The sequence below is a fragment of the Meles meles genome, chromosome X (assembly GCF_922984935.1).
Source record: "Meles meles chromosome X, mMelMel3.1 paternal haplotype, whole genome shotgun sequence".
Lineage (NCBI taxonomy): Eukaryota > Metazoa > Chordata > Mammalia > Carnivora > Mustelidae > Meles > Meles meles.
Window position 1 is genome coordinate 101,494,202 of NC_060087.1, and position 22,326 is coordinate 101,516,527.

The 22,326-nt window shown below is 47.6% G+C and overlaps 1 protein-coding gene across 1 annotated transcript in view; it reads right to left on the reverse strand.

Moving 5' to 3' along the window:
* Window positions 1-8,990, reverse strand: part of KIAA1210 (KIAA1210 ortholog) — a 47,715-nt gene extending 38,725 nt beyond the window's left edge. Inside the window, exons 1-2 of the mRNA XM_045994815.1 lie at window positions 8,930-8,990; window positions 2,485-2,653 (exon numbers count right to left, since the gene is read on the reverse strand). Of these exons, the coding sequence (XP_045850771.1) occupies window positions 2,485-2,653; window positions 8,930-8,990 (230 nt within the window). The remainder of the gene's footprint in view (window positions 1-2,484; window positions 2,654-8,929) is intronic.
* Window positions 8,991-22,326: the final 13,336 nt, after the last annotated feature.

Below are 22,326 nucleotides of genomic sequence, written 5' to 3' on the forward strand. Positions count from 1 at the left end.
CCCTAAAAAACAATCTGTAAATGGTACCCAGAGTCACAGCTTGGGCTCTGTAGGACCAGTACCCTCCCCATCATCATGAGCCCATCTGACCATGGGACGTGCGCATGGCTAGATCTGATCACGACACACTCTGAGGACAATCTGGTGTTATGGGGATTAAAATGGCACGCATACTAAGGTGGCTTGTGGATCCACAAGAAGAGAGGAAGCAGATGCCTTTGTATTACCCACTTTCTCCCTGTAAAACTCTGCTACCCAGGTAGCTCTGGTGGTGAGGGCAACATGCTCTGTCTTATTAAAATGGCAGTCCTGCAGAAAATTCACAGGACTCTTACTAAATGCTTAATGATGACACATGACTGATGCAGCATTGTGAGAGCAATGTTCCCAGACCCTCTCTAGACACATTTTCCCTCATTTTGCACACAGAGATGCTGTCATTCAATGAAGCTCTATGACCTGCCAGCTCAAATCAGGCCTGGGACCAGTATCACGGTCCCACAGATGTCCCAGCCTTAGGACCATCTGTGACTACTTGGCCTCCCCTGCTTTGGGCAGAAAATCTGCAAGGAAATCTTGGGCCATGGGTGGGCTTAGAAACCGTCATTTCTAGCCAGAGTGCGGCTGCTGAAGTGGCTCTGTAGAGCTAGACCCTCCCTGAACCAAGGATTCCTGTAGCTCTGGATGTGGCCATGTTTGTCAGAAACCGAATCGCCCACCGGCTGAACCTATCTAGCACCTACTGATAGGCTTCCTGGGGGCGAGAGGAAAAAAATGCATCCAAAACTCCAAAGAAAACCTTGGCCTTAATTAAAGGCAATAAAGTGCATTACGTCAGCACCCATTAAAAAAAAAAGTCAAGGGCACCTGGGTGGTTCAGTTGGTTAAGCAATTGCCTTCGGCTCAGGTCATGATCCCGGAGTCCAGGGACGGAGTCCCACATTGGGCACCCAGCTCCGTGGGGAGTCTGCTTCTCCCTTTGACCTTCTCCCCTCTCATCCTCTCTCTCACTCTCTCTCTTTCTCAAATAAATAAATAAAATCTTTTTTAAAAATATCAAAATGGCAGCATGAAATCTCTCTATTTTATCAGATAGGGCTTAATACAGTCTTAGAAATGGATACTGGTCCTATTGTATAGGCGAGGGGAGGGCTGGCTTTACGTTTTGTTAGCTTCCATGGATAGAGGCTGATTTTTCTTCTTGGGAAGAATGTCACAGGGTTTTCCCCCTAACACGTGAAGCAAGTGACTGTGGTCAGGGGTGACTGTTAGCACTCCTACATTATACTCTTAGTTAATTTATGCTCCTTGCCCTCTCCCCACCCCCCCCAAAAAAGACCTATTTCAGACCCTTAGAAAAACACTCTTCCTCATATATAAATTATTTCACACACTTCCATTCACCCCCTCCTCTCCTTCTTCCTGTCCCCCCACTCCCTCCTGTCCTCCCCACAACCTGCAAGCTGTGCATGCACCTGCCTTCTTAGTGTGGAGAATGTATCAGAACCAATTGGCCACTTTGGAGGCAGAGGGACAAGTAGGAAGGGGGAAACCCAAAACTTTAGTGGAGATGGCCCTTGCCAATTCATAGAGACAATGCAGAGTAGACCCAAACTCCCCTCTACCCTCCTCCCTGCTCTGGTCTATATCATGGCATGATTTGTGAGGTATGATACAAGCCTCTCTGTCCAAAACCATCCCCCCACCAGCAAAGCTATCTGAAATTCCTCACAGTCGACCCAGTTATGAAGGACCTCCTGAAGGAGACCTAGGTGCTGTCAGGTTTGCTGACTGCCCCATTTCCAGCAGCACAGGTGAGCTCGGTGGGCAGCACAGATAAGTCTGGAATGTTCAGGCCAGGCGAACAGGCCACAGGGGAACTGCACAGAGGGGGAAGCTGATGGAACCAGGAACATCCGGGAGTACTGGATGGTCAGATATGGAAATGGGGGCATCACAGATGAAAAGTGGGACAGGCGTGGCCAAGAAATGGTCTTCCCCATTCTGGGACCAGTTAGAGCATCTCCCTCTCCCCGCCCCCACCCCCACAACCCGCCTGTCTCCTGGGATGTTGCCTGATCCTTTGTTTGTTTTTACAGTAACACAAGTGATTTCAGGCTAGACTGGCTTCAGCATCTGAGATCTGAATCCCACATTAGGAGATGGAATTGCAGATCTATAGTCTGAGGGCCGGGCAGGCAAACCAGGCCTGGCTGCCTGCAGGAGGCAGGCTGCCTTTACTGTAATGAATGGAGGGAGGCCTCCAGCTCCTCGCTAGGAAGACACCTCGTGGGTCAAGTTCCTTCAGCTGTGACACAAGAGGGCCCCCCTGGTCTGTCTGTAGCCAGTGCTCTCGGGGTCAGGGTCATGCAGCTGCCCACCTACTGAGCCGCGTGCCCCAACAATAAGCATTGGTGTGAGCATGGAGAAAGACCCCCAGGCCCTGGCCACCCCGGGCAGTGACTGCCACCCACTGGCCCTTACCTGGCCTCGGCGGGCTGACCTTCCCGAACCGGCTTCAGAGAAGAGATGTTAATACTGCCGCTGGACAAGCTTGGCTTTAGCCTCCTCCCTTCCTCGGCACCTTCCGGCTCTTTCTTCTTCTTCTTGCCAAAAAAGCTCTTGAAGGCTTTGAATTTGGATTTCTTCTTTACTGGAAGTTAAGGAACAAAAGCGAGGCAGAGTGTGACAGTGGAAGCGAAGGTGGGGAGGAAATGGGGCCTTTGGGACAGGAACAAGGACCGTGATCCCAGGTGGCCTGCAGACTTGGCTCTCCGCTCCCCCCACCCCACCCTGTACCCTTCCCTGGGCCCACGACACCATGACACCATGCGTGTGGCCTGCTCCCTTTTTCATAATTCTGTAGGACCAAGTGTCTGAGTTTCTGGGGGAGATTTCCTGACCCAAGAAATTCACTCATCTACAGCAATTACTGAGCCCACCTAAGCACAGGTCACCCCCCTGATTTCACATGAGCTTCTACATGCAAGAAAGCCCCTCAGGACCCCTGGAGTTGCAGGTGGGATCTGGGACTGGTCAGCTTTGTGTGCTGAAAGGATGCAGATCTGCGGGGTAAGTGCTGTCCAGGCGGTGCAGTCAGGGAAGCCGTCCTCAAGGAGAGGATTTGGGAGCAAGGGAGAGGGCTTGGAATTGGGAAGAAAGGGCCATGGGGCAAAGAAGCTGCCCGTGTAAAAGGCATGACAGAATCAGATACCAAAGTGCTTTGCAAGGAGTGCATGCGTGCATGTGTGAGTGACTGTGTTAATGTGTGAGTGCGTGTGTGTCTGCATGGGTGCGTGCATGCGTGTGCCATGTGCACTGTGTGTGTTCTTTCATTATTGCTGCTTTGTCTGGATTCACTACAGCCCTCTGCACCTGCAAATAATTGCAAGTTTGCTCCATCTGCGTGAACCACCAGGGCAGAAGTGAGGCATGGGAGCTTTAAATGTTCCTAAGGCTCTGTTTGGGCATTTCTTAGTTTCCTAACAAGCACATGTGTCTTTACTGAGGATCAGCAGAAGAGGGGCGAGGAGAGGGGAGGGCATATTGCATTCTTCTGAGGGAGAAGTCAGCTCTGACTGCTTTCACATGCAATAATTTACCAGCGTAGGTGTCTCATCCGAATTCCCAACAGTCTGGTCTCTGAAAGGCCTCTTGCCACAATGCAGCAATGCTGCACTGGCAGGCAACGGCCCAGGCAAGGGAGTTGCCAATGGGGCAGCCATTACAAAGGCTTAGCAGTGTAACAGAGAGTACCACCCAAGAGTCAGAACAGTCTGGAATCCTCGACTTGACTCTACGATTAATTAGCTCGGTGACTTTGGGTAAGTCATTCAGCCTCCTGGAAGGAAGCAGGGCAATGAAGGGATCACATAAATCAACATCTCCCAAAGTGTGTTCAGAGGGCTATCATTGGTCTATTGAATGAGAAAAGGATCTGCAGGCCAGTCGTTCTGAGAAATGCTGGATTAAGCAAAGTTTAGGTCTCTGCTTTCCAATAGGACTTTTCTGGAACTTCAACATGCCTGTGTGAACAGTGATGCTCTAAGATACTGGGCAGCCATGTTGTCTCCCAAAATCATGTCAGCAAAATGTCTGGCAAAACACACTTTGGGAAATGCTGAACTAGGGTTCCTTCTAGCTTGGAATCCTATGGCCTATGAGAAAGGTTTCTACACTTCGAGGCCTACCTTCAGTCCAATGTCCACCAATCACAAAAATCAGCCCTTCTCTCTGCATGCCTAAAACTTGACTGCTGGCCTTTCAAGTTTTACATCTGAATGCCCTCTAGTATGCCCATCCATCCACCAATCCTCCATCTACCCATCCATCCACCAATCCATCCAGCTATCCATCCATCCATCTATCCATCCATCCATCCATCCATCCATCCATATATCCACCCACCAATCCATCCATCTATCCATCCACCTATCCACCCACCAATCCATCTATCCATCCATCCATCCATCTATCCATCCACCAGTCCATGAATCCATCCATCCATCCATCCATCCATCCATCCATCCATCCATCCATCCATATATCCACCCATCAATCCGTCCATCTATCCATCCACCCATCCACCCACCAATCCATCTCTTTGTCCATCCATCCAACCACCAGTCCATGAATCCATCCATACCGCCATCCATATATCCACCCAACAATCCTTCCATCTATTCACCCATCCATCCACCCACCAGTCCATCTATCCATCCATCCATCCATCCATCCATCCACCAATCTATCCACCTATCCATCTATCCATCCATCCATCCATCCATCCATCCATCCATCCATCCATCTATCCATCCATCCACCAATCCATCCACCTATCCATCTATCCATCCATCCATCCAACCATCCATCCATCCATCCATTCACTAGTCCATCCATCCATTCACCAGCCCATCCATCCATCCATCCACCCGCCAATCTGCCAATCCATCCATCCATCCATCCATCCATCCATTCACCAATCCATCCATCTATCCATCCATCTATCTATCCATCCACCCACCAACCCAAACATCCATCCATTTATCCACCTGCCAATCCATCCATCCATCCACCAATCCATCCATCCACCCATCCATCCATCCACCAATCCATCCACCAATCCTTCCATCCAACAAATATTTAAGACCGAGCACTTACTATGCTTTGGGTATCAATAAGGAAGGAATAAGATACAGTTCTGTGTCTTAGTTACCATCCCCCACATCAAGGCTGTAAGCAGGCCCTTTTTCACATCCCCTTCAGCAACCAGCACCATGAAAGACATACACCCAAGGGACATCTGTCACTTCCCTTAAATTGAGGTCACCAAGCAGAGTTATCCTTAAGCATCCAATAATTTAAACACTAGCCCTTGTCAGGGTTCATATAAGTTGTAAAAAGTGTAGGTAAAGATCTTAGCATAGGATCTGGCATGGTGCAAGTGCTAGTAACTGTGAGCTAGTGCTAGGGAATCAATAATTACTCATTTCTTTAAAAAATTGTTTGTTTGTTTGTTTGTTTTCACATAAACTCAAAGCCCAGTATGGGGCTTGAACTCACAACCCTGAGATCAATATGTTGCATACTCTATCCACAGAGTCGACCAGGTGCCCCAATAATTACTTGTTTATTAAGACCAGAGTCAATTATATCTGGACAATTGATCTATCAGTTCTATTAATCTATAGATAAGGAGAAGCAACCCCATGTCTATCAATCAATAGTGATCTGTACAGTATAATGATTAGAAGCAGAAACTGGCATGGGGTGGGGCAATGCAAGAAGACAGAGGACTGTGTGCTTGATAATCTCTCCTTAAGTAATTCCTGTTTGGGATGGGTTGGGCTATTTCTCATCTACCAGGATGTATCTAAATAGGGTCATGATGGGGACCAACTTGGCAATTCTACCTGCAGATAGAAAGATTAAAACACTAAGACACTGAAGGAAACATATTTTTTTCAAGTTTCCTTCTGTAGTTTTTTTCAGGAAAAATTCAATTAATTTCTATAATGAAAAATTATTTAGAAAGATGCTGGGTGTGGCTCAAAAATGATTGAGAGTTACTCTACTGTACTGATTGCTACGGTCAAGTCTTTGCTGGAAAAGATTTATCAACTGGATTTCTTGGGGGAAATGCCCTTATCTGTAGTATTGGCCTATTTCTCTGGTGTAAAAGTCCCTGCCAGTTTTCAACCAGAACCAATAAGATTTATTGATTCTTGATGGGAGATGTCCTTCCGGTTTTCTAAAAGAGGAACAACTTTATGCTCAGAGTGTTTAGAAACATATTGGTTGTTGCCCCTCTTGCTGCAAAATCCCTGACTAGATGGGAGGAGGACAAACCTGCTTTTCACAAACCAGCAAAGGCAGAGAGGAGAGCATCAGCAGTTAGTAGCTGCACTTACGATGCAATCTACAAACATTTAATAACTGAATAAAAACACCTCTAATAAACATTCGGTCTCTAAAACTGAATGTACCAATCATAATCATTGTATGGGCAGACAAAATTTGGCACCAACACCTTTTTATGTCCCTAAATCAGCAAAATGACTAGTGACTTTAGAACTCTACCAGGGACAAGCATTAATGATGCATGTATTTCAGTTTCCGTCCCCCTCCCCCCAGTTTTCTATTTTTGCTGACCAAAACCAATCTATTTTCCCATGAGGATCCAAAATACCTTAAGTACTGTGTATCTCTTTCAACTGTGGGCATTAGAAGGAAAACAATGTTTCCATTCATCCCTGTGGGATAGCTCTGAGTACTGGGGTTGGACCAGGTTTGGGGGACCGGATAGGGGGTAAGAGTTTTGTTGGCAGAGATGGTTTTGGCTTGGGAGACTCTGGAGCCCAACAACATCAGACCCCATGTGTGTAGATGGGCCCTGGGAAGTGGATACCAGTCCAGGAACGGTCCACACGTTATGTTTCCTGAAACCCCACTGAACTCTGAAACAGTTGCCCTATATTGCCTTTCAAGCTCTCTTTTGCAAAAAGGGTGTCTTTAAATCGTCAGCAGCTGAGCGCCGCCCAGGCTGGTTTTCAAAAGCTGCTGTTGTGCCAATAGCTAGATAGACATAAGCAGCCGGTAGACGTAGAGGTCACAGCCCACGTTTGTATCCAGCAATGTTTATGTAGGTCACTTCCGCACCGGGGAATTTGTGCCCCCTCCCCCCCGCCCCCAGGCACCACAGTAGTGGGCAGTGAGGTGCCCACTGCCAGCTTCTGGAATTTTCCTATAACAAAGCCACTGAATTCCCTGTCCAAGTCCAAGGACTACTTATTCCCAAACAGGCAGGAGCTCTCAACATCCTCATCCAATGAGGACAATGTATCACATGCCACAACAAAACACAGTTAACTCCAATGAAGAAATCATCACTTCTGGGTCGTATATTTGCTTATCCAATGCGCACACAGGCAGCCAACCTGGATTGAACTTGATAGGCTTTAAAAATGCATCTCATGACAGTGACTTTGTTCTCTTGCATTGCCGCTTAGAAAGAAAACATTCCTAACTGGCCTTTCTCTCCATCAGCCTCCAAACAGCCACACTATCCTCTGGCCAGCAACAACTAGCTCTAAAAACATACCCAACTGTCTGGGCTTTTAAACAACAAAATCTTGCAAACAGAGAAAAGGCATTTCCTTACCTTCACTCTTCATCAAGACATACTGCATTGCCACCTTCTTTTGTAGCCATCTGTCTAGCTCATATCCAAAACAATAGGTCAGTTGGTTTGGTAGGGGGCTGCCTTGGTGAAGAGGCCCATCATTCCTTTTTTTTAATCCATTCATTGATTGAATATTTGTGGTGTCTAAAGTCCCTCTCTCTCTGAGACCCAGTACTAAACAATGGTAGACACCAAAACGAAGACCCAGGCCCTGCCCTCAAGGATCAATGCCCCAGGTTCAACATCCCCCCACTCCACATCAGCCCCACATCAGCAGTAAAATCAGGCTCTAGGAAGCCACAAGAAGGTTCCATTTTGTTCTTCCAAATCAAGTCTTCCACATCACGCTCTACTTCAATAAAAATTGGAAACAGGGCGCCTGGGTGGCTCAATGGGTTAAGCCTCTGCCTTCGGCTCATGTCATGATCTCGGGGTCCTGGGATCGAGTCCCACATTGGGCTCTCTGCCTGGCTCTCTGCTTGCTTCCTCCTCTTTCTTGGCTTGCCTCTCTGCCTATTTGTGATCTCTCTCTCTGTCAAATAAATAAATAAATAAAATCTTTTTTAAAAAATTGAAAACAACCCCGTGAACTGTTGCATTTAGTCCTGTCTTTAAATTCAACGTCTTATTTTATGCCTGATGGTTCCTTTGCAGCAGTGGGGATGGGGGATGTCAATGAGGTTTATCATTGTCTAGTGACTTTTGCCTCACTGAACTGATATTCACTCACAGTCACATATCAGTCCTAGGTAGCCCAACAATTTAGGGAATGGGCACACGTCTGAGTAAATTTTACAAAAAGAAGTTTTGTAAATTGAGTCCCACTTAACAGAGGCCTATGGTGACATCTTTTGTTTGTATTCCCTCTTTATTCTTCAAACCACAAATTTGTCTGTTGGTTAAATCTGGATTATGTCTACAGTCAAACCTCAGTTGAATCTCTCAGATCATGGTTCTGCTCTAATTTTTTTTTTCTGATTAAGCAGAAATACTTTTCCTGCCTTAGTAAGTAGAAACTGGTAACCATCCCCAAAGTAGATTACAGGGCCTCAGACAAACCTTGTGACATCAGAGTTGGATCCCCCCGAAAAAGAGACCAAAAAAAATTGCAAAGTAAATGCAGACTAAGTCTAAGGTTATTAGAAATTTGATAGGAACTTGCTTGATTCTGACTTCATTTTTTTCCTAGGAGTTAAACACAGTAAACAAATCTAGTTCTAGTTGGCAAGGTTCCACTGGGCTACTTACCCTCATCGTTGGCCTCCAGAACTTCCAGACTTCCAGAAACCTCACTAAGGGATTCAGCCATAGTAGGATCACTAAAGGAAAATATTGAGTGAAAAAGCAAAAGATCATCACTTGATATCCTGGGCATAACACACTCATTTTACCTCACTCCTTATCCTTCCATTAGATTCTTAAACCATTCAAGGAAAACCAGACAGAAAGAATTGCCATGAGAGAGAATTACCCTTCTTTAAAAAAAAGATCATGACTTCATGGATATGAAATGTCTAGAACAGGCAAATACACAGATATATACATGCCAGAATTCATCACTGCATCATTTTAAATAGCCAAAAATGGGAAGCCATCCAAGTGACCATCAAAAGGCTAATTCTCCCATGACTTTGATTCTACGTCATGGGAGAATCACCCATCTCCACCAGTACAGATAATCGATTGCGCATCAACTGTAAATTTTCCCTTCAATCTAACCTTCTAGCAAAAGCTTGGGGGTACCTGACAGGTCTAGGGAAACCTGTCTGTGGACAACCAGATCATTAAAAATCAATACTGAAATTTTTAATGGGAGTTTATATGGATTGGGAAGGGGGAATCTGAGCAGCACCCTGGCCCAGACAAAGGATGCTATATTCATGGGAAGCTGTAAAGAGGCGGGCAGAGACTGGCCTCATAAGAAATCCCCAAGGCTCTTGATCTGACTAGCTGAAGGACCATCAGGTGGAGGTTAGGTAGTTTCTGGAGCCCCTTCCCCACCCCCGATCTGCTCAGCCCCCAGACATAGTCAAACTGCCATTACTGTCTCGTGGATGGATTCCAGGCGGGTCCTGTCCTACCCCCAGCCACATGCGCCCCCACCCCCCGCCCATACATCTCCGGAAGTAGAGAGGGATGCCCGTGGGCTCTGAGGTTAAGGCCAACTTGAGAGGTCACCAGCAAGGGTGACTGAGGCCTTGGAAAGCGAATGCTTCCAAACCACGGTGAGGGCTGACAGGGCCCTGCTGTCAAGATGGCTTCAGACCCTCTCACTTTGAAGTCCTGTGATTTCCCAGGGTGTGTGTTCTTTCTTACCGTGGTGAGTAATAAACCCAACTCGTTCGATGACAGGTGTGTCTCGGCCGGCCTTGGCTGAAAAGTATTGACACTATGTTCAAGTCACTCAAACTCTATGAACCAATATCACAGTTCTGCCTGCAGATGACTTAATCCCAAGCCCATACAATGCTCACAAATTCTCTATCTCTCTCTCTTTCTCTCTCTCTCTCTCTCTCTCTCTCTCTCTCTCACATACACACACACACACACACACACACACGTATGCACACACACACGTTCCACCTGGAGATTTGGGAGGAGCAAAGGGATGGAGAAATTCAGAATTGCCTCAGAAATTACAAGGGAGGACTAGAGAATTCCTTGGGCCAGTGGCAATTCACATCATGGGTGAGTTCCTGGACCAGTTTAAAAACATACCAGCACCACCACCACCACCCCCACCAAGACTAAGGAAGGCTTTAGACACTGGGGAAATAAACTCTTTCTGAGCTTTGGAGAAGTCCATAGAAAAGGAGCATGTTTTCCAAATTACCAGGCCATGGTCTTGGTTATAGTCCTTAACCCAACACTGGCAGGGGCAGAAGACAACGAAGCAACAACCAAAGAGAAAAGTACAGAAGTCAAGAGGGAGAACAAAGAAAGAGGACATCTTGGCAGTATCCAAATCCCTTAGAGCACTTAGTAGAATTACTCAATTTGACTAACTCTCAAGGGTAGACTGTCTCCCATCCTTCCTGGCACCGTTGCCTCACCCTCTTAAGTGAATCCCAAGGGCCCTGTAGACAACACCACCATCAGCTGAACTGTCTCCCTGTCTCAACCACCCAACCAACCAACAACCAACAAACCACCACAGTGAAACACACATGCCTCCCCTTGATTTGAAATTCTCTTCCCGTTACCACCCCATTTCTCCCTGTCTCTTTTAAGGGAAACTTAAAAGTTGTGTCATCTATACTTACTATCCTTATGTCTTCACTTCTTAGTCTCCTGGGTTCAGAGAGTGAATTCAGGCTTCTGACCCAAACTCCTTCCAAAGGACTCTACCAAAAGGGTTCTTACTGAATGCCACAGCAGTTCCCAGACTTCCCAGCAACATGTGACACTCCCTCCTTTTTGCATAATTTTATCACTTTGCCTTTTTGACCATCATACTCCCTGATTTTCTTCCAACCTCATTGGTTGATACTTCTCAGACTCCTTTGCTTTATCTTTCTCCTCTCCCGGGATATGAAATGTTGTAGCCCTTAAAGCCTCTGTCCTTGGCCCTCTTTATCTGTGACTTCTTTCTTGGTAGAAACCTGAACATGAGCCACCACTGCAAACCACATGTGTCATTGCAGAATTCCTAGTTAGTCGCATTTAAAAAAAGCAAAAGAAAACGGGGGGGGGGGTTACTTTGACCTCAGTAGAGCCCAAACATTATCATATTTTCTTTAACTCAATAGAACCAAGATAGTAGTGGTTCGACAGATAATCATCATAAAACTAATAGCAAGGGGATATTTTACATTCTTTTTTATTTTCCATGCTAAGTCTTTGAAATCCAGTTAGCATCTCACACATACAGCTCCTCTCAATTCAAGTTGGTCAATTTCAAGTGCTTGACGGTCCCATGTGACTAGTGGCTACCACATCCTAAATGATCTTGTTCAGATTTGAAGTACCATCTATACACCTCTGTACTACATAGCCCTATAACCAACTGCCAAGCCAACATCTGCGTGGAACTCTTACTTCCCCTCATATTCACTTTTCCCCCTACCCCGGTTTTCCCCAGCTCTGAAAAATGTCACTAACCAAATGCTCAGACTGAAATTTGGGAGCTCTTGATTCCTCTCTTTTCCATCCTATGCCACATCTAATCCAACAGCAAACCTTGGGAGTCCTCCTTGCACGTATTTCTGGAATCCGGCCATCTCTGGCCCCGTCTGAGCCACCATTATCTGGTTGCCGCATCGTGGCAATGACCTAATCCATCTCCCGGCTTCCATTTTTGCCTCCTTACTTTCCACACAGTGGCCATGTTAGTCCCACCAGCCCCCTGCTCAAAGACCCCCAGTGGCTTGCCAGCACGCTCGAAGTCTCAGCTCCTTACCCACCCTCACCCCCGGGCTTTATGTGATCTGGCCCCATTCTCATGCCCCCCTGACAACCAATCCTGCCACCACCCCCCTTCCTCCCTCTGCTGCAGCCTCACTGGCCTTCTCACCCAACATACCCTGCCCCTTTTGATCTCAGGACCTTCGCACTTGCTGCTCCCTTTGCCTGGAGGGCTCTTTCCCTGGCTAGTTACATGGCTGGCTCCTTTGTAGCTTTCAAGTCAGCTCAGATGTTTCCTCCCAGAGAAGACCTCCATGAGTATCCTGGCTGGAGCCTACAGTTTCTATCCATCACATGGTTCTTTATTAACACATTTACAGCCCTCAGTGGTACTTAAAATCATATTCTATAGTAATTCACTTGTTTCTTGTCTGTCTTCTCTAGCAGAAGGTAAATTCCATAAGGTCAAGGACCTTGTGTATTTTACCCATCACTGGATCTCCCAGCCCCTAGAATGGTACCCAGCACACAGCAGGCACTCAATAAATGTTTGGTGCACGAATGTCTCAATTCAGTAAAAGAAGGGGAAGTAACACAGGAGCCATTTTTGTGGTCAGAAATTTCTTAGAAGTAGAGGCGAGCTATAGGAGCACGTATCCAGGGGGAGGGATCCCCTTGTTTTCCCAGCTTTGCAGGGCCTTCCTTCTCTCTTAGTGAGGTTGGCCCCACTCCTAGGTTGTTTGTCTATGTAGAACCAAGCGCGCTCGGGCCCCTCCTGTCCTTGGTGTAGAGAATCCACTCCTACGTGTCCCAGCCACAAGAACCCTGGGTGTGGAGCTCTATTCAGCTGGGCTAAGCTTAGAACCTCACGGAGGAAGCTTCAGGAACAGATACCCTGCCTCCTCCTACTTAACAGCCTTCCACCATGGGCAAAACTCCTTTCCCCTCGCCCTCGGGCTGACTTTATTAACCAGAGCTTTGCTTCCCAAGTATCCCCCTCACAGAGGCATCATTGTAATTTTTTTTAAATTTTATTTATTTGAGTGAGAGAGAGCATTAGAGGGGAGAAGTTCAGAAGGAGACGCTCCCCATGGAGCTGGGAGCCCGATGTGGGACTCAATACTGGGATTCCAGGATCGTGACCTGAGCCGAAGGCAGTCGCTTAACCAACTGAGCCACCCAGGCGCCCATCGTTGCATTTGTTTCACGTGTCTCAGGACAGCTAATATAAATCTAAGGTGTATTGGTTCCTTCATTATACTAAGCCTCTTTAAGAGCAGCCTTTGGGTCACCTCCTCTGCTCTATACTTTTGTGTATGATACTTAGCAAAAACTGCTATCATTTCATCGGTATCTCAAAAAAGTCACAAATGTTTGGTCTCAGATACCAGCTTGACCGTGAGCCTCCCTGGTTTCAACTAGTTCATCAACTTCCTGCTTCCGGCAGGATGGGAGCCAAGTCCTTGACTCTCGAAGTCCTCAGCAATCTGGTGTCCCCTGCCCCCTTCCGTTGTACTAGAAGTCCACCCCCGACTCATACCCTCACATCCAGAATTACCTGTCATTCCCCAGATGCACCATATGCTGTCAAATTCAGTGCTCTGTCCACTTGGCCTAGAACGTCAACTCTCTCATCCCTACATCCTTAAAATCCTACCCTTTCCTCCAGACCCAGCTCACAGGTCACCACCCGAGCCCCATGCTAGTGGCCCTTTCTGCATGCTTCCATCCCACCTGATATCTCCTTGAAGACAAGGACCACATCTTGCCTCTCCAGATGTCACCAACACCTAGAACGAGGCCAGGCGCATGGAAGGCACTCGCTGCATGTTTTTCTGGATGGGTGAACACAAGAGCAGGGAGTAGGGGCTGCTGCTCCGACACCAGGAAGTTGGTAGGGAAAGAGGTCCCCTTTTCAAACACCCTGGAACAATACAAAACACACTGTGGGCAAAAATCCCCTCAGTACGAAATCCATGAAAAAGCTGGCAAGTTGAATAGGGAAAGATGAAATAAAGGACATTTTTATCCTTAAATGAGAGGCCTTCAGAACCACTTCCAGGGAGTATAAATTCATGTAGTAATGGTCGTCAGGAAGCCTGGCCCAGCAGGGATATAAAGTTTCACGATCAGTTGTCGTTTAAATGCTTACCTGCCCTTGGCCAACCCTGGAGGCTTAGGCCTCACAGTTCTCTTTTGCTTCTCAGACTGTCTGACTTGAGGGCTAAACAAGAGTTCTGGGGGTGGGGGGGGGGGGAGAGAAACCACAAGGGACTAAGGCCTGTCTTCCAAGGTCGTTGAAATTTTTTAACCACAGCCTAGTTCAAGTTCAAAGGTTCAGCAGATTTTGCTTGACAGCTTTGCCACCTTCTCAGCGTAGGGAATGTTAATGGAAAGAAGCTGGCCTCATTTTGTAGAAAATAATTGGGTAGGCTGAAATGCTTTTCAGAAGTAGAGTCTGTGGTGGGCAGAATTCTAAGTGGGTGTGCTGTCTGGGTGGGCCTAGCCTAATCAGGTAAGCTCTTTTTAAAAAACGTGTCCAGAGGTCAGATAGAGAAGTCAGAGAGATTTGAAGCCATGGGAGATACTCTCTTATTGGGTTTGAAGGAACAAACCGCTATGTCATAGGGTGTGAGGACCACGTGGCAGGGCCTAGCAGGTGGCCCCCAGTAGCTGAGAACAAGCCTCAGAGGACCTCAGCCCTACCATCTCCAAAGCCTAAATTCTGCCACCCACCAGCCCATTCGGAAGAAAAGCTCTGACTTCAGATGAGTCCTCAGCCACAGCTGAGGCCCTGATGTACACAGTGCCGGGACACATGACTCTCGGACACCAGGAGGGGGTACGTCCGTGTTGTGCGAGACCCAGAAACGTAGATGACTTGTTACACAGCAATAGAAAATGAATACAAGTCAGCTCTAGTTGAGGAAGGAGGCAGAAGCAGGGTAGGTTTAGAGCCACAGAAGATGAAACACAGAACTTGGTAAACAGCCCTCGGGATTTTCTGCTCCCTTCCTCCAGCCCAGTTAGCTCTAGAACTTCTGCTTGCCTATATCCTGGGTGGAGGGAAACAATCCTGATGGCCATTTAGTCTGGCTCAGAGAGCCCTTAGCCTGAAGCAGGAAGTGCCGCATGGTTTTAAAAAGGGGGGAGCCTTAGGCCCCCTTCAGTGACATCTTCAGTGACTTCCACAAAGCCATGCCTCTGAGTGCCCAAAGGTGTCAGGAGGAAGACAGACAAGGGATAGACGGTCACTTCTCTACACTCCACACCCTCACCTACAGGCGTATGACCGCCACAACTGTCAGACAGATGTCTAAGCATGCTCTAGGGGACTCCTGCCGAGGACACCTGCTCTAGAAGAATTGTCACCTGGGCCTTTCTCCCACTCGAGGAGGCCAGAGAAAAATGCAAGCCTGCCACCCTCCACATCCCTACCATAGATAGGGAAGTCTATTTCAGGAATATCTCTTAGCACCCTGATCATCAGCCTGGGAGCGTGGAGCCTTGTCCCAGAGACTGGAGATGGCCCCCAAAAAACAGATGTCTCGGTGGGAAGACCGCTCAGAATTCCTGTGGAGATACGTCCCACCACCAGGAGAGAGCAAGAGGAAAGATACCCCCCTTATCTTAGGGGAGCAGCTACAACAGCTGTCCTGGATTGCAACTTGTCCTCCTCCTCCTCTTCTTCCTTCTTTTTCCTTCTTTGTGCCTTGTCCTCCTCCCAGGCTTCCATTTAAAAGCTCTTTACCTTGCCTCCATGTCTGCTTTTTCTCCCTCCCCATTGCGCCCCACTGACCTCCCCCCCGAATAAACCAGTAGAAGCTCAGAAAGACCCAACTCAGGCCACCCCTAACACCTTCCATCCTCCAAGGGTTGCAAATGTAAAGAGCTTGGCCAGAAAGGTTCTTTCCGCCATCTGTCTAGTGGCCCCAGAGCCTAGCTGTTGGGGAGTCTCATTATGTCTCGTCAGCCCACATATCCTACGATTAAAGTCTCTGTTCTTGCAGTTCAGGGGCAAGTGATATTACACAGTTAGCCTTGTGTTAATGAAATTGCGGAGCCCTACTTAGTGCCAGGTAAGCACTGTGAAAACCGATTTTACGTACATTCTTTACCAAATCCTCACAACGGCCCTGTGAGCTGGGCACTGTTATGTCCATTCCGATTTCCCAGATGGGAAAACGGAGTTTCACTGACATGAGGTCATCTGTGCAAGGTCGCACAAGGAATAATAGAACTAGGACTCAAACCCAGTTCTGGAAGACTCCGGGGAGCCCGAAGTTCAACCACCACCCTCTCCTTCCTCTGAACTCAGCAAAATCTGATAAATATTAAATGCACCCCCCCACTCCTGCCCCCAAACAATCTCCCATGTTGGCCCATGACAGGACCCAAAACTAGGACAACTAATCACCCTCAGCCCCTAACATCTGGGTCAAGATTTGTGGGCCAGTTTAACAATGAAGAATCCTGCCCCCAACGGTTCACTAGCCACACGTATTGCAATGAGCTCTCACACGTACTGAAGGGGACACGTCTGTTGCATGGGCCCCTGGGCTGCCAGGCTAGAGTAGGGTGCCACCCAGGGGAGCAGGAAGCGTGGGGGCCCTGGGGGACTCAGGGGAAAGCCAGGATTGAGTCAAGGGGCCCCAAGGATGGATTTCACAGCTTCAAGTGTGTGTTGGGCACCAAGGGCTCTGCACCCGACCTCTCTGTCAGCACTCAAGCCCATCCCAAGCAGAGTGTGTCTGTGGCTTTTTATTTTATGAGGTATTTGCTGCAGTTGGTATTATTATAGCTCCTAGCAGTCCATAATCCATCAGTTTGGGAGGGGGGTGAAAACTCTCCAAGTAGGGGAAGGAAGGCAAAAGAGGAAAGGAGGTGGTGGCCGTGGCGCGAGGTGTGAGCTCTCCAGGGCTGGTGGGAGCCTGTGGGCTACAGCCCAGAGGCTTCCTGACCTTTGAATTCGAAAGGCCCCTAGAAGATGAGACACAGGTAGTCGTTTTTTGCAAGGGGTGGGGGAGGAGGTAGGGGAGCTAAAGGAGGGAGAAAAACAGGCCCCAGGAATATGCCCCCCCATGCCAAGCTGCACCATCTGTACCTTTGACAAAGGCAACTTGTAGCTTTTTGGTTTCATCTTAAGGCCCTTTGAGCCCACAGGGTGGGGGCCAGGGGAGGCAATCTCAGCTTTGCCTTGTGGTTATGATAACTAGCCCTGACCTCCCAGTTCTGAAGGACAGGGAACAGAGGCCTCTGGACACACTGTGCCTTAACAGGGATGGGGTGGGGCCGGTGGGGGGAGGTTGCTGTCCCCAAAGGGTACATGTCCCCTGAAATAAAGATGCACCCAAGAAGCTGAGAGCCCTGCCCATTCTCGATCAAGGTGATATCTGAGAGCCCAAGACCCCAGATTTCCTTAGCCCTTAACCCCACAGACAGCCCTACAGCCAGGCAGAGGCAGCTGTGCACTTAGAGTCACAGGAAGGGTTACCCGAAGGTTCGCTGATCCCCAAATCTCTCCTTTTCCCCTAGCCATGGCATTGCCTGCTCTTTCCACATGGCCTTGAATCCCCACCATTGGAATCACTCCCTCTGAACCAGGCCACAAAGCCAGAACTCTCTTTCCCAAGGCCCCTCTCTTTGCTACCCCAAAGTCTTTCTGCAGACCTACTACGGGTTCAGAGTTGCAGTGATGAAATACAGAAGTTAGCACCTACGGGACAGTTAATGTGGGCACACATCAGTTCATTCGATCCTATGAGGTGGTTACTATTGATTCCTGATCCTCCCCATTCTGTGGGGAGGATCCCAAAAGGCTAAGTAACTGCCCAGGGTCACAGGCAAGTCCACAGGCAGGGCGAAGTCGTCAGACTCCAGGGCCCATGTGTTCTACATAAAATTACCCACTCCCCACTGACGAGAAACAAGCACACGTTAAAGATTTGAGACCTGTCTCTGAGTAGGAATCAGAAGGCCTGGGTCCTGATTCTGCCCTTCCAACAGATTACCTTTGTGGCCTCGGTTCCCACACTTGTAACGTGAGGAGGTGAGACTAAATTATCACGTGCTCTCTTATGACGTTTTTATGACAAGGACCCGAAGGCTAAACTCTAGAGTACTGACTACATAGAAGAGAGGTCTGTAGGCCCCAAGAGTCTGGGAACAGGAAGCCTGAATGTGCATTGCCAAGGAGGGAGGGGAACAGCAAAACTAAGCCAGAGAGCTAAGATCTCGAAGTCAAAGAACAAGGGAAGGTGAGAGGGAAGGGAAAGAGCAGGTGGAAGAATCCGGGAATGGAATGTGTGTAGCCGCAGAAAGTTCTAGAAGGTGATTTTGTGGGTGGCTCCCTTTAAAGTAGCAGAAGGCTGGAGGAATCATGAAAGGCCTGAGAGATGAGACCCACCTTAAGATGGGGCCTTCTGCTGGGCAGAATAGTTTGTTGTCAGCTTGAGCACTGAGGCACTTACTTGAAAGTCAGCATAGGTGAGTTGGGGGTGGGGGGGCAGGGAGGACAGATGACACCCACAGACCCTGGACCACCGGAAAGAGCCTGAGAACCCTGGCCCAGGAAGATATGCTCAGGACAATGAGGCATGGCGGCCCCTGCTCCCCTTACATCCCTTTTGCCCCACGGTCAAGTCTGCTCTCACACCTGACTGTCCCACCTCTTTGGTCCAGTGCCTACAAAAGAAGCCAGAAGCTCCTGGACCAATACCAGCAGGCCACGGGAAGAGGCGCTAGGACCAGGGACACGAGACAGCAACCGCCTGGAAAATACAGTGGCCCAGAGCCTGGCGCTATTCCAGACACCAGGAGGGCAGAGAAGGTGGGAATCTCCTGAAGGAGGGCCTGGAGCCAGGCCAGGCCAGAAGGCTGCTAGTTGAGGAGGGGAGAAAGGCCCAGATGGCCAAGGGCAGAACAAAGATTCCCGGTCCCCTTCTCCTGTATTCACTTCTGATCGCAGAAGCAGAGAGGAGCCCAATGCAGTTTTCTCAAGACATTCTCACGCCCATCCGTTCCCTCCCCCACGCCATGCGGTTCCCTGGCAGGGAAAGGAACAGGGTTGCCACTTGGAAGAAGTCAGTGAGGTGCGCAAAGCTCTTCCCAGTAGGGTCACCACCTCAGGGGAAAGGAGAGTGGCAGTGAGAAACTGGAGAGCAGTTATCTCCCAAGTTGCCTTAAAATTGAAGAATTTGGGGTCAAAATGGCCTAGGAGCAGAAGAAGGCCCACTGAGAGGAGCACCTGGGAGGAGCATTACAGTGGGGGCGGGAGACACCCGGCCCCTCCCCACCACGGACGCTGCTCTGTTGCCCACTTGAGAGTGACAGAGAAGGACCTGGCCAGACTCTAAGGAATAAAGGAGATACTGCGTGCAAAAGAGCGCCGTGCCTGGGACAAAGGAAGTGCTCACCGAACAGTAGGTTTTTTAAAACAACTACAACAGGGAGGGACTTGGGTGTGAGAAATGGGCTTGAATCAACATCCTGTCTGTCAAACATGGATGCCTGGGCCCTCCTCAGCCCCGGGGACTCTCACTCCTCATTGGTGGCGGCGGCGGCGGGCCCAGAGACCTGCTTGCTTTCTAAGCTCCCAGGCAATCCTGAGGGAGAGGGTCCAGGCAACCCCCTTGAGGGAAACACTGCTGTGAATCACATGGGATACTGGGCATGACTGGCACAGAAAGGTCAAAGTGGGAAGCCATAAGATATCGATGGCAGGACCAGATGACGAAGAAAAAGTAACTTGAATGATATCTGGAGAGGACTGTGACCACAAAGGAAGGTATTTAGTTCTTATAATAAACATCTCTAAAACTTGACCCTCCAGTGAGGCCCACAGCAATTTTTGGAGAGTTGATGTCCCAGCTCTGCTATTAATGAGCCCTGAGGCCTAGGCATGTCGGGTGCTTCCTCTGGGCCTGTTTTCTCACCTGAGAACTAAAGGATTCAATTAGACTTGGAGTCTAGGATTCCTTTTAGCCTGGGCATTCTAGGATTTTATGATTCATTGAGATAATCGATGAAAATGTCCAGTACATCCCTGGAGAGGCCAGGGAGGCCCATCTAAGCCCAGCTTGAGTTGGCCAAGAGGGGACCAGCCTTCAGAACAGACCCTTCAGAATCCTGTCAATATTTTCAGAAAACTCTCCTATTTTCTGATTGTTTAGAAATGATTCTTAGAAAACAATTTTTTTCTTTTCTTTATCTTTTACTTAAAGATTATTTATTTATTTATTTATTTGAGAGAGAGCAAGCAAGAGAGAGAGTACATAGAGGGAGAGGGAGAAGCAGGCTCCCCACTGAGCAGGGAGCCCAACGTGGGGCTTGATCCCAGGACCCTGAGATCATGACCTGAGTTGAAAGCCGATGCTTAACTGACTGAGCCACCCAACTACCCCCGAAGCTATTTTTTTCCATTTAAAAAAGCAGAGCCTGTGGAAAACAGTATGGAGTTCCTTAAAAAAAAAATCAAAATAGAATTACCATATGATCTAGTAATTACACTACTGGGTATTTACCCGAATAAAAGGAAAGCACCAATTTGAAAAGCTACATGCACCCCTATGTTTATTGCAGCGTTATTTACAATAGCCAAGATGCGGAAGTACCCCAAGTGTCCATCAATAAATGAATGAATAAAGAAAATGTGATATCTATATCTATATATACATATATGTATAATATATACACACACCACACATATATATGCATATATATATATATGGAAATAATACTCAGCTGTAAAAGAATGAAATCTTGCATTTGCAAGAACACGGATGGACCTAGAGGGTGTAATACCAAGTGAAATAAGTCAGAGAAAGACAAATACCATATGATTTCACTCATATGTGGAATTTAAGGAACAAAGCAAACGAATAAACAAAGAAAAAATGAGACAAAAAAATCAGGCTCTTAAGAAACAAACTTGGTTGACAGAGGGAAGGTGTGTAGGGAAATAGAGGGAATTCAGAGCACCCTATCACTATGATCCTTGAGTAATATACGGAATTGTTGAATCACTGTATTGTACACTTGAAACTAATATAACACTGTATGTTAATTACACTTCAGTTTCAAAAAACAACAAAATAATTGCACAGGGTTGTGGGAGATTTGACTTAAACTTCCCCACTCATTCTTTCTGCCCCTTCAAAAAATATATTTTTGAAATCTTTTCAAGTCAGAAACCCATCCCTATGGGGGTGCTAACTACCTCATCCCAGAGACCTTCCTGCTTTCTCCAAGTCTGAAAGAGAGAACATAGGCCATCTCTGCATGAAATAAGGTCTTAGGTCTTTGACACTTGGGCTTCTGAAGCCACAGGCACAGTGGAAACATTCCTCACATTCAAAGTAAAACTATCTTCTTCAAAAACAGGGGAAGGAGGCTTTGTGGGGATCTCCCCCCACTTCACTCCCTTAGAGGGCTTCTGGAGACACACTGTAAGTAGCACGAAGAGTAAGGAACTCACATAGAAAGCTCTGTCCATGTGCTTTATGCAAACTCAGGGGGAGCGGACTCTTCTACCTCCTCTTCTGGGCCCTGCTTAACCTGTGGGTAGGCAGATGCACCCTGGCTCCCAGGGCCCTTTCCTTTCCCCAACCCCCACGGACATCAGAGGAGACTCCCCCTTTGACTTACTTTTCTCTCCATTCGTCCAGAATGCTTGAGCTTAGGGAAAAGGGAGATCTGAAGCAGCGAGAGCTGATGCAGGGTAGGGAACTAACATGACCCATAGCTTATAGGATAGGCTGGTCCTTGGCCGTTGAGGTCCGCAGGACAGAAAATAAGAGATAATGACCCTATTGATGGAAAAATGCAACATGACTTGAGCAATCTTTAGTAGCAATCTTTTGTGAGATACAGTGCCTGCTAGCTTGTTGCTCTTTCCTAATCCACATCTAGATGTTCCCATGCCCTGTATCTCTTCTTTTTCTCCCCTGTTTCCATTCCTCATTTCGAACATCTCCCTTCTATGCTTTAGTGGATAAATGGATTATATTGTTATAATCTTGTCGTGTTTGTAACAAGGAATACAGCTCCAAATGTTCAAATCAGATGTGTGAAATGGTTTATGTTTCTACTTTCAAAAGAAAAGTCAAGTAAGTTGCTTTAATAGTATGGCATCCTTTGTTGATTTTTTTTCCCATTTAGCCTTGGCCCCAATAGATGAAACTCTCCCTATCAGGCTCTGAGCCTTTTAAAGGACAGAAATGCTAATTAATAATGATCTTTACAAGCTGTGTGACCTGGGACAAATTGTGTAATTTCTCCATGCCTTGGTTTCCTTAGCCATG